The sequence below is a fragment of the Ostrea edulis genome, chromosome 9, assembly GCF_947568905.1.
Source record: "Ostrea edulis chromosome 9, xbOstEdul1.1, whole genome shotgun sequence".
Lineage (NCBI taxonomy): Eukaryota > Metazoa > Mollusca > Bivalvia > Ostreida > Ostreidae > Ostrea > Ostrea edulis.
Window position 1 is genome coordinate 6,320,149 of NC_079172.1, and position 12,481 is coordinate 6,332,629.

General features: G+C 37.5%; 1 protein-coding gene across 1 annotated transcript in view; it reads left to right on the forward strand.

Moving 5' to 3' along the window:
- Window positions 1-12,481, forward strand: part of LOC125660169 (DNA-directed RNA polymerase II subunit RPB1-like) — a 65,145-nt gene that overhangs the window by 43,665 nt on the left and 8,999 nt on the right. The window contains 10 exon segments of the mRNA XM_056148197.1: window positions 20-72; window positions 197-607; window positions 937-1,041; window positions 1,719-1,832; window positions 2,144-2,269; window positions 5,456-5,502; window positions 7,806-7,821; window positions 8,381-9,958; window positions 10,057-10,150; window positions 12,098-12,142. Of these exon segments, the coding sequence (XP_056004172.1) occupies window positions 20-72; window positions 197-607; window positions 937-1,041; window positions 1,719-1,832; window positions 2,144-2,269; window positions 5,456-5,502; window positions 7,806-7,821; window positions 8,381-9,958; window positions 10,057-10,150; window positions 12,098-12,142 (2,589 nt within the window).

Here is a 12,481-nt window from a genome sequence, read left to right on the forward strand (position 1 = left end):
AGTTTATTTCTTTGTTTAGATAGTGGGATTGATACGAAAGGAATGACAAAAGATGAGATATTACAGATTGTGGTAAGCTGACAAGTTTATCAATGAAACCTATGTTCTTGTAATTTTTAATTAGAGTGCAGTACATGTACAACTAGTGAATCATTTTATGATGTTAAACAAATAATATCAATGTATCAAAAAACAGGAAGTCCTTGAGCTGTCAAAACAGGATGTGTCGGAGAATGCTTACCATAGCCAATCTGACCAATCGGAACCAACCTCCCCAAAAACCATTCAATCAAAGAGTGCCTCACAGGAATTCAGTACACCAAATAGAGGAACTCAAGGATCGAGCCAGTCACATGCTGCTACTGTGACTGAAAGTACGACGGGGGACAGAGACTCCAGACAACAGTCCAACCACGGGGGAAACAACAAGCCAGTTAGTAGGACGAGTTTTAGACTCTCAGAAACACCAGAAGAGGAGGATGGGGAAGATGTTTCTGTTGTTAATAAAAGGCAGGCTAATAGAAAAGTAACAGCAGCTGTGGAAGGTTCTACAAAGACGTCTGAAACAACCTCAGGGCCAGAACTTCATGAAGGAATGATTGACAAGGTATCTACAGCTGTACATCCTGTTCTATTCATAAAACATATTAGCATAAGTTTGCAAGAGTGAGATCTTTTGAATGTTTTTTCCCATGATCAGTATTTATTTGTTCAATATTAATTATTCACATCCCACCTGCCTAGAAAAAATGATGAGAGGAAATATTTATATATAGTGCTTAAGTTCATTACATTGGTGAATTAATTTTATTTCAAAATTTTAAAAAGCTTTATTAGATAGTTCAAATAAGTTACATGTAGCTCTTAACAGTATAGGAGGAATAAATAAAATTCCATTTATAATGAGTTTGTGATTGACTTGCACTTGTTTTACAGGTAGTTAGAACTTGCAGGAAAGCAAGTGCATCAGTGTTCAGAAATTTTACTGCAAAACGAAAGACAACACGGAGCCCTGTAATAATTGCAGATTCGTCTGATAACGTAAGATTTTACAGTGTGTGTTAACCTATTGAGAGATGATTATGTAAGATATTTTACAGTGTGTGTTAACCTATTGAGAGATGATTATGTAAGATATTTTACAGTGTGTGTTAACCTATTGAGAGATGATTATGTAAGATATTTTTATATTCCTTTTAAATTTGATTGCCTAGCTCAATCAATTAACATTTCGACTGCTGATCTATAGAGTGTGGGTTCAAGTCCAGCAGGGTTTTTAATTTTACTTCAGATTACTTTCTACTTCTCTAAAAACTGAATTTTTTGACTAAATGAAATAAATTTGGAAGTTTTTAATCTTAAAATATTACTGTACATATTCTCCACTTTTCATCCATGTCCAATTTCTTTGATGTGTTATTTTTCCTTCTTGGAACAAACATTTAGCAATGTATTGATTGAAGACTTATACCATTGTCTTAATTGAACAGACTTTTAATGATATATTAATTACACTGACTTTTAATTATATATTAATTTCACAGACTTCTAGCAATGTATTGAAAACACTCTTGGTGTTTTATTCATTGAGCAGACTTTTAGCAATATATTGATTGAAAACTTTTTGTGTTGTATTAATTGAACAGAATTTTAGCAGTGCATAGAACAGAATTTGATTGTTTTTAGTAAACAGAATTTTTATTCTGTTTTTATTGAAGGAGGAGCAGAGTGAAGATGACTTTGAAACAAAAGTAAGGAAGAATTCCCACAAGAGGATGATACTGGAAAGTAGCGATGAAGACACTCAGGAGTTTGTCCCAGCAAAGCAAAAGGTATGCCATTTGTAAAAGTCTCACAGAGAGTGTTCTCTTTTTAACACTGCGCTTCTTAAATTGAACATTTATACCAAGGCTTTGTTACATCACAGCATCTCACGTTGCAGAGAGAACTTGCAGTTGATATTTTCTCATCTAGCTTCTCTGAAGAGCATGTCTTTAGCATTCGTATTTTGAACATGTTTTATTGATAAATATCAAAAGGATTGGAAGAAAGTTTTTACAACTTACTAGTTCTTCTTCACTGTCATTCTTATGCAGTAAAATATAAGATGAATTTCACTGCATGTACTGTATTGTATGTGCAGAATGTAGCTGTCTCAAAAAGAATGAAACTGATGTCTTCTGATACTGAGACTGTAAAGGATAGCCAGGAGGAAGATAACCAGAGGTCTCTATCCCCCACAGCAATTGAACTGGAGAATTTCAAGCAGGTAGGTCAAATCTTAAAACAATAAATGTAGAAATGATCATTTACACTGGGGGTTAAGGACCCTCTTTCCAGTTATTGTGCTCTGTCTCACTTCATTGTGCTCTATCTCTGTCTCACTTCATTGTGCTCAATCTCTGTCTCACTTCATTGTGCTCTATCTCTGTCTCACTTCATTGTGCTCAATCTCTGTCTCACTTCATTGTGCTCTGTCTCACTTCATTGCGCTCTATCTCTGTCTCACTTCATTGTGCTCAATCTCTATCTCACTTCATTGTGCTCAATCTCTGTCTCACTTCATTGTGCTCTGTCTCACTTCATTGTGCTCAATCTCTGTCTCACTTCATTGTGCTCTATCTCTGTCTCACTTCATTGTGCTCTATCTCTGTCTCACTTCATTGTGCTCTGTCTCACTTCATTGTGCTCAATCTCTGTCTCACTTCATTGTGCTCTGTCTCACTTCATTGTGCTCAATATCTGTCTCACTTCATTGTGCTCTATCTCTGTCTCACTTCATTGTGCTCAATCTCTGTCTCACTTCATTGTGCTCAATCTCTGTCTCACTTCATTGTGCTCTATCTCTGTCTCACTTCATTGTGCTCAATCTCTGTCTCACTTCATTGTGCTCAATCTCTGTCTCACTTCATTGTGCTCAATCTCTGTCTCACTTCATTGTGCTCAATCTTTGTCTCACTTCATTGTGCTCTGTCTCACTTCATTGTGCTCAATCTCTGTTTCACTTCATTGTGCTCTATCTCTGTCTCACTTCATTGTGCTCAATCTCTGTCTCACTTCATTGTGCTCAATCTCTGTCTCACTTCATTGTGCTCAATCTCTGTCTCACTTCATTGTGCTCAATCTCTGCCTCACTTCATTGTGCTCAATCTCTGCCTCACTTCATTGTGCTCTATCTCTGTTTCACTTCATTGTGCTCAATCTCTGTCTCACTTCATTGTGCTCAATCTCTGTCTCACTTCATTGTGCTCTATCTCTGTCTCACTTCATTGTGCTCAATCTCTGCCTCACTTCATTGTGCTCAATCTCTGCCTCACTTCATTGTGCTCTATCTCTGTCTCACTTCATTGTGCTCAATCTCTGTCTCACTTCATTGTGCTCAATCTCTGTCTCACTTCATTGTGCTCAATCTCTGTCTCACTTCATTGTGCTCAATCTCTGTCTCACTTCATTGTGCTCAATCTCTGTCTCACTTCATTTGCTCAATCTCTGTCTCACTTCATTGTGCTCTGTCTCACTTCATTGTGCTCAATCTCTGTCTCACTTCATTGTGCTCAATCTCTGTCTCACTTCATTGTGCTCAATCTCTGTCTCACTTCATTGTGCTCAATCTCTGTCTCACTTCATTGTGCTCAATCTCTGTCTCACTTCATTGTGCTCTGTCTCACTTCATTGTGCTCTGTCTCACTTCATTGTGCTCAATCTCTGTCTCACTTCATTGTGCTCAATCTCTGTCTCACTTCATTGTGCTCAATCTCTGTCTCACTTCATTGTGCTCAATCTCTGTCTCACTTCATTGTGCTCTATCTCTGTCTCACTTCATTGTGCTCAATCTCTGTCTCACTTCATTGTGCTCTATCTCTGCCTCACTTCATTGTGCTCTATCTCTGCCTCACTTCATTGTGCTCTATCTCTATCTCACTTCATTGTGCTCAATCTCTGTCTCACTTCATTGTGCTCAATCTCTGTCTCACTTCATTGTGCTCTATCTCTGTCTCACTTCATTGTGCTCAATCTCTGTCTCACTTCATTGTGCTCAATCTCTGTCTCACTTCATTGTGCTCAATCTCTATCTCACTTCATTGTGCTCAATCTCTGTCTCACTTCATTGTGCTCTGTCTCACTTCATTGTGCTCTATCTATCTCACTTCATTGTGCTCAATCTCTGTCTCACTTCATTGTGCTCAATCTCTATCTCACTTCATTGTGCTCTGTCTCACTTCATTGTGCTCAATCTCTGTCTCTCTTCATTGTGCTCTATCTATCTCACTTCATTGTGCTCAATCTCTGTCTCTCTTCATTGTGCTCTGTCTCACTTCATTGTGCTCTATCTCTGTCTCACTTCATTGTGCTCTATCTCAGCCTCAATTTGTTGTGCCAAAATTAGTGGTCCACAAATTGTTTTTGAGCGGGGAGGGATTTTTATTGTGCCACATCTGTTGTGATAGGGGACACAGGATTTTGCGGTCTCATCCGAAGGAAAATCCCATTTAATCGCCTCTTACGACAAGCAAGGGGCACTGAGTACCTATTTTAACCTCGATCCCCACGGATCAGTCGACAAATGGAACTCAAGTCTGTAGTAGTAAAAGTTCTTTCTTGTGTGAATGCCTACTTTGACACTGGACTAATGTTTCAAAGGCTGCATCTGAAAGACCTTTGACTTGACATGTGTTTATCGAAGGAAGTCACTACCTCTGTTTAACATCTTTGGTGTGATGTGGCTCTGGGGTCGAGAATTGAACCCGGGGACCTCCAGGTTGCAAAGTGAGTACCTTAACCACTATGGTACTTGACTGGTATCATTTAGTTCTTGTTACAAAATACACTAACAAACATGTATACCCACCACTGTCGAGATATAGCGAGGAAGTAAATGAATTACGGAGGGGGGGGGTTAAAAAAATCTTTGGTAAATTAACATCAAAGTTCGAGATAAAATAGATAATCAATATACAGTGTACAAATATCCCAGGCAGCTACATACTGAATAAGTAGAATTTTTAGCAAGGATTTAATTTTGGCATTATTGCTAATAATTTATTCCATATCGTAGGTACATGTAATGGGAATCTTTCTTAGAATTATAAAGTTGCCAAAATTAACTCTTGCTAAAAATAGATATCCATTTTAATGGGAAAATTGCTAAGTTTGTGTCTCACTAAAAATTCCACTTGTACGCTTTGTAGTAATATAGGCAGACATTAGTTAATATAACAAACTTTATAGAAAGCATATATAAAATTTAAAGGTCAAGTCAAAGTTACTTGACTGATAAAGGTTATGGTCATCTGCTTAGTGTCAGTTTCAGATTCTTACAAGTAAACTTGACAATGTTTTTGGGACATTTTCATGATAATTTATAGAATTTCATCTTATGAATTTATTTTGCTTTTTTCATTTTCTTGATAATTTATAAAAAAAATTATATTTTAAATTTATTTTGCGGTTTTAGGATCTCGAAGATAAGAATACTTACAGGTCACTTGGTAGACATTACAGGTATGTATGTTGATTTTCATTAGAATATAAAACACTGTAATGTACATGCTGATACATGTAGTTGAGTAGAAGCTATGGGTCACAACGATCACCTGAGTGCTAATTATCATCTCAGTCATCTGGGTCATATACAAAATGAGTAAAACCTTGTTCTAGATGAGCTAGATGATTTGGTTTAAGTATTTTTAAGTATGCACACTGACGGTATGGCTGGGTATTGAGAAATATTTTATGATGGTTATTGTGATACGGAGTAATGATGAGTGATACATATAGCCCATCAGATTTTTTAGGTCACCTGAATTCATTCAGGTGACCTATTACTATCTGTTTTTGTCCGTCGTCGTGCGTTAACATTTGAACATTTTCAGCTTCTTCTCTGAAACCCCTGAACCAATTTCAACCAATTTTGGCATATAGCATCTGTGGGTGGAGGGGAACAAAAATTGTGAAATTCGTGGTCCCTGCCCCCCTGGGGCCTGAGGGGTGGGGCAAAAACCATCAAAATGAGTGTAATTTTAAAAAATCTTCTTCTTTACTCCTGGACATCAAGAAGCCAAACTGTGGACATAATTATAATGAGCATTGAGCCCTCTACCAAAATTGTGAAATTCATGGCCCCTGGGGCAGGGGTTCTTGTGTTAGGGTGGGGCTCTATTGGTCATATAGTGAAAATGTAGAAATTCTTTGAAAATCTTCTCTGTCTCTGGGTATTAAGTAGACAAACTAATAGCATGGTAATGATGAGCAAGGATGCCTCTTTATACCCCCCCGCAACAAGTTGTGGGGGGGGGGTATACTGGAATCGGGTTGTCCGTCTGTAGACGCAATGGTTTCCGGGCTCTAAAGCATTATCCTTTCCACCTACCGTCACCATATCATATATATGGACTACCCATGGGATGAAGATGTTCCCTATCGATTTTGGGGTCAAAAGGTCAAAGGTCAAGCGCACTGGACATTGAAGTAGCAATATGGTTTCCGGGCTCTAGAGCGTTATCCTTTCCACCTACAGTCACCATATCATATATATGGACTACCCATGGGATTAAGATGATCCCTATCGATTTTGGGGTCAAAGGTCACGTGCACTGGACATTGAAGTAGCAATATGGTTTCCGGGCTCTAAAGCGTTATCCTTTCCACCTACAGTCACCATATCATACATATGGACTACCCATAGGATGAAGATGTTCCCTATCGATTTTGGGGTCAAAAGGTCAAAGGTCATGCGCACTGGACATCAAAGTAGCAACACTCAGAAAAGAGGTAGTTTATACCTATTACCAACACCCTTTGGGAGATTGGGGTAAGCGGGGGGTATTCTTAGTGAGCATTGCTCACAGTACCTCTTGTTAAAAATTGTGAAATTCATGGCCCCTGGATCAGGGGTTCTGGTGCTAGGGTGGGGCTCTATAAGTCATATAGTGAAAATGCATTATTTCTTTGAAAATCTTCTTCTCTGTCCTTGGGTATTAAGTAGACAAATCAATAGCATGGTTATGATGAGCAAGGATGCCTCTTTCAAAATTGTGAAATTCATGGCCCCTGGGTCAGGGGTTCTGGTATTAGGGTGGGGCCCTATTGATCATATAGTGAAAATGCATTTTATTTCTTTGAAAATCTTCTCTGCTGCTGGGTATTAAGTAGACAAACTAATAGTATGATAATGATGATCAAGGATGCTTCTTTCAAAACTGAAATTTATGGCCCCTGGGTCAGGGGTTCTGGTGCAAAGGCGGGGCTGACCACATAGCTATTCAATGTTTCTTCCATCCAAAAGTAAAATTCTTATATTTAAACACGAACCTAATTCAAACATTGGAAGGTTGTTACATGATACTCAGGTGACCTATAAGGCCCCTGGGCCTCTTGTCACTATTTTAATGTCGCCGAGTCACAATCATCTTCTCTTAAAGTACATGACCATTTGTTATCAAATGTGTCAGTGATCCAGCACTTTATTGACCCAACAATCTCTTGGAAATTTAATAGATATGTAATGATAGTTGTCCAGTAGCGAGTCAACAGATCTTGTTTAGCTATTTTTAGTGTTTCAAGCATATAAATGAGTGTCGTGTTACTGGTTCCCAGTTATCTCCCATCATCTGATCAAACATTGATTCCGCCGAGCTCAGAAGTCATTCTGAAGATTGACGGTTCTTTGTTATTTGTTACTGGACTCTGTAAATTGCAGATAATTGTTCTGATAGTTGTTATCCTTGTGTATTTTAGTCATCATACAATCTAAAATGCACTTTAGCCTTCATCTTTATTTATTTTCTATTTCATATGAACCACAGAAAAGTGAGGAGAAGGGTAAGGAAAACAGAAATGTTTTTAAAATACTAAAAGGTTTAAAAGAAGTCAGTTTAATGAGTAAATTGTCCAATCAAATACTGTACATATTAATTATCTAATCAAATACTGTACATATTAATTATCTAATCCAATATTGTACATATTAATTATCCAATCCAATACTGTTCATATTAATTATCCAATCCAATACTGTTCATATTAATTATCCAATCCAATACTGTTCATATTAATTATCCAATCAAATACTGTACATATTAATTATCCAATCCAATACTGTACATATTAATTATCCAATCCAATACTGTACATATTAATTATCTAATCCAATACTGTACATATTAATTATCTAATCCAATACTGTACATATTAATTATCCAATCCAATACTGTACATATTAATTATCTAATCCAATACTGTACATATTAATTATCTAATCCAATACTGTACATATTAATTATCTAATCAAATGTTGTACATATTAATTATCTAATCAAATGTTGTACATGTGAATTCCACAGAATTGTTATATATTTAGTATTTACCTTCATCTTCACAGAGTGGCAGAAACAAAAACTTGACTCCTCTTTATGCACCTGATCTTAAAAAGGTGGAAAACTGGACCCGGGTGATCTTACAAGTATTTGAGATTTATCATCGAAAACTCTTCCATCTGCAATCTAAGTCACAAACATATCTAGAGCAAGGGGAACCAGTAAAAGCTGGCCGGCATGCAGAAAAAACCATTGATGTCAAGAGGCGCGGCCAGCAGGAGGCTGAAATGTTCAATTCTGTAGAGGAGGAGGATGTAGAGTTTGCGACGGTGAATAACGCAAACGGCCAATTTTGTTTGAATGAAAATTCTACTGATTTGACAACTAATCCAGCCAATAAAGATGGAAGAACTGGTGCAGGCAAGCAAACGAGACCTCTGAAGCTGACTAAACCAAGAAGAAAGGCAAACAAAGATAAAGACGAAGAAAAGAATGTGTTTGATTTTGTGGAGAATGATGATGGCCTGGTGGAAGTGGTAGATAAAGGTAGTCAGGTGGCGTACTCTCCTGCAGAGAAAGAGGATGTGGAGCTGTCCGAGTATTTCATGGGAGGAAACAAAGAAAATCATGGAGGGGGTGTGCAAGGGGAGAAGATTGTTAAGGATAGGCACACTCCTGACATCTTGATGGGAGAAGATGCAGATATATTTCCAAAGTCTGTCAGAAAACCTGCTCCTAAACGAATTGGAAAGGTTTCCCAGGGAAGTGGAAAACCAGAGAAACAATTACAGTTTGATGTCAAAGCACTTAGAAGTAGAGTTACTAAAAGTGAAAATAATGAAAGTGGCACCCTTGATAGCAACGAGTCTAAATTGAATGAAAAGTTGTCAAAAACAAGGCTAAAGAGGTATCATAGTGATATTAGTACAGCCAGTTCTGATTCGACATCTCGAATGGAGGAGGACTTTATCCAAGAGTTGGCAAAGAAAGACAAATTAATGAAAGCAGGAACATTACATCCTACCAAGAGTCCCGAGATAATGATTAATCCAGAGGGCGACGTCTACGCTACCCAGGTGTGTGCAATGGAGGAGAAGCATTCAAATAACTTTGAAGGAAATGAAGAAATAATGGATACACAAGTGACTGAAAATTATTTTAATGTTGGGGATAACGATGGTAAAATTAATCTAAGCCCTTTGGTTAGCGGTAAGACTATGTGGAGAGATAATTCTAAATGTGTGGATGAGACAGAAAATAAGTTTGATGATTCTTCGAAGGTGAATTCTGTTGATGAGATCATTGCAGATGACTCGGACGAGGAAGTCATATTTAATGTTAAATCTCCAGGAGAGGAAAATGTACAAAAGAAAAAAAAGAGCAGGGATCAGGATGGTGAGGTCAGACTGAACATAAAGAGAAGATACGGACCAAGCAAGGTGAGGAAGTTCCAGATACCCGATCCTGAAGAAGACCGTGAGGCTCAAACTTCAAGTGAGGTCAAGGTGAGGGCGGAAGGAGATGTCAATGAAAGTGATGATGAATGGCTGCCGGTCAGCCATTGGACTAAAGATAAACGAACCACAAAGACCTATGCAAAGAGAACCAAAACTAATGAAAATTCCTGCAAACCTCCACCTAAGGTACCTGTGCCAGCAAAATTCCATCATTCTTCCCATACTCTGAGTGTAATATAACCGAGAAGATTATTCACTTCTAACAGTTAAACTTTACTTTGTAGATTTCAGAAAAGGTGTCTTGTCCCATGTGTTATAGGAAGTTTGACAGTGACCACATAGAAACCCATGCTGCCCAGTGTGAGGGAGAGATCAATGGTGAGTAGACCCTGACCTCAGAGAAAGTGATCTTACATAAATATTCATCAATGAAGAAGGATAGATTTGATATGTTCTTTATAATGATTTGCTGACCTGAGTTGTAGGTTCAAGTGAGCTATTCTCATAGTCTGTGTTTGTTATTTGTCGCGCTTTCAGCCAAACTTGACACTGCACATCCTTTAGTAAAGGGTATTGAAGGTTTCTCAGCTGAAGCGCTAGTTACGTTATGCCTACATGTACATCTGAGGGAGAGAAATTAAAAATCTGCTCCAAAACCACTGGGCCAGAAAGTACAAATCATCCAACTTTACTATAAGTGCAGATTTGAGTTTGTACAATTGATGGGAAAAGGGTCTGAAGATTTATAAGGGTATAAACTGTGCACTTATTATCTGAAATCTTTGTCCTTTGCAAATCAAATTAATATTTCTTCCCATCTTATTCTTTAGAACTTGATTTTTACATGCCCATCAATGACGGGACATATTTGGTATGGCGTTGTCCATCTGTCTGTCCGCCTGTCTGTCTGTCCGGACCTTGTAGGCAAAATGTGAAATGAATCATAAGCTCCAGGATCTTACAACTTGGTACATTTGATCACCATGATAAGAGGAAGATGCCTGTTGTTTTTCAAGGTCAAAGTCATAATATCAGTTAATAGGAAAACCTTGTAGGCAGAATAAAGACCGAATTATTGGGGTTGTAAGCAGAATACAGACCGAATTATTGGGGCTAGGGCCGTCAAACTTTGTACACATACTCCCCATGCCAAGTGTATGATGCCTTTTGTTCTTTCAAGGTCAAAGGTCAAGGTTGTAGTATCACTTAGTAGGAAACGTAGGCAGGATACAGACTGAACCACGAGGGCTAGGACAGTCAAACTTTGTACCCATACACATTATGCCAAGCGGAGGATGCCTATTGTTTCTCAAGGTCAAAGTCATAGTATCATTGAATAGAAAAACCTAGTTTTCATTATGGATACAGATATTGCCCTGAAATTTAGTCACAAGCTTCTTCTCAGAAGAATATAAATCAGTCTGCATTTCAGCTGGATTGGCACCATGACTTACTTTAGGGGTAAAAGTAAGTCAAACAATTTTTCAGATTTTTTGTTATGGATACAGGTATTGCCCTGAAATTTTGTCATAACCGGCTTCTCAACGAAATACATAATCAGTTCACGCTTCAACTTGATTGGTGCACCGTAACCTACTTTAGGATTAAAAGGAAGTCAAATAATTTTCTGAACTTTTTCTCGTCATGGATACAGATATTACAATGAAGGTCTTCGGGCGTATGTTGTACTGTTGGTGGTACTCTTGTTTATTGTATGTTGAGAATATCACAGAAATTCATGAATATGAAAATAAAAAGATTGAAAATTGTCGCATGATCTTAGCACTATGCAATTTAAGAAAAATATGTATATTCATGTAAGTTGTATTACATACAAATGATATTTTTAAAACTATATAGGGATGGCCCATAAAAGCATATAAAAGCAGAAGGCTGCCCTGAAACCCTCTGCGTTGATTTGCATGTATAGTGATGGTCCAAGAGAGCTGATAGCCGCCCTGAAACCCTCTGCCTTAATTTGCATGTATAGTGATTATCCCCTAGCTATGCTCCTGGTATTATTCAGTGTTGTATGTGTAGAGGTTTGTGTGGATATGTTAATTCAGTTAGAAATTTGTCCAAAGAAAACAAGGAGATATAAAGTTATCCAAGGGATGGAATTTTTAGATCCATATGCAATCATCTTCATGTAGTTTGATTTGAGTATGTTTTTTTGGGCTAGTCTTAAGTTACTGTGAGGAATTAATAGAAATCTATTTCTTTGAAAGGATGGTGCCTGTTGTGGTGTGGGCCTTTTTGGTGCTTGAGTTGGTACATGTACCTTGTGATGCCTGACTCATTGTGCTCGCTTTTGTAATTCAATAGATGGTGCCCATGAAAGCATGGATACAGAGACAAACAGAAACCAAGGTATTTTGTGTTTAAGGATGTTCTCTCCTGGTTTGAATTTTTTTTAGAAGTATCAAACTTTTTTGATAAACCATTTTAATTGATACATCTTTATCCGAAAGACATTTAAAACATAAAAAAAGAGTATGTTAGTGTGGACTTTAAAGAATTACAGCCCCTCAAAGTTGCCCCTTTGCTGAAACTTAATTTTTCATGAAAATCACCTATTTTCACAAGAAACACACTATAAAACAAATATTAAGGACAGAATAATCTTGGCTTTCTTTTATTTTATGAAAATTAAGCATAACTGATTATTTCAATAACTTTTACATAAAATATATCACCAATTCTACAAAA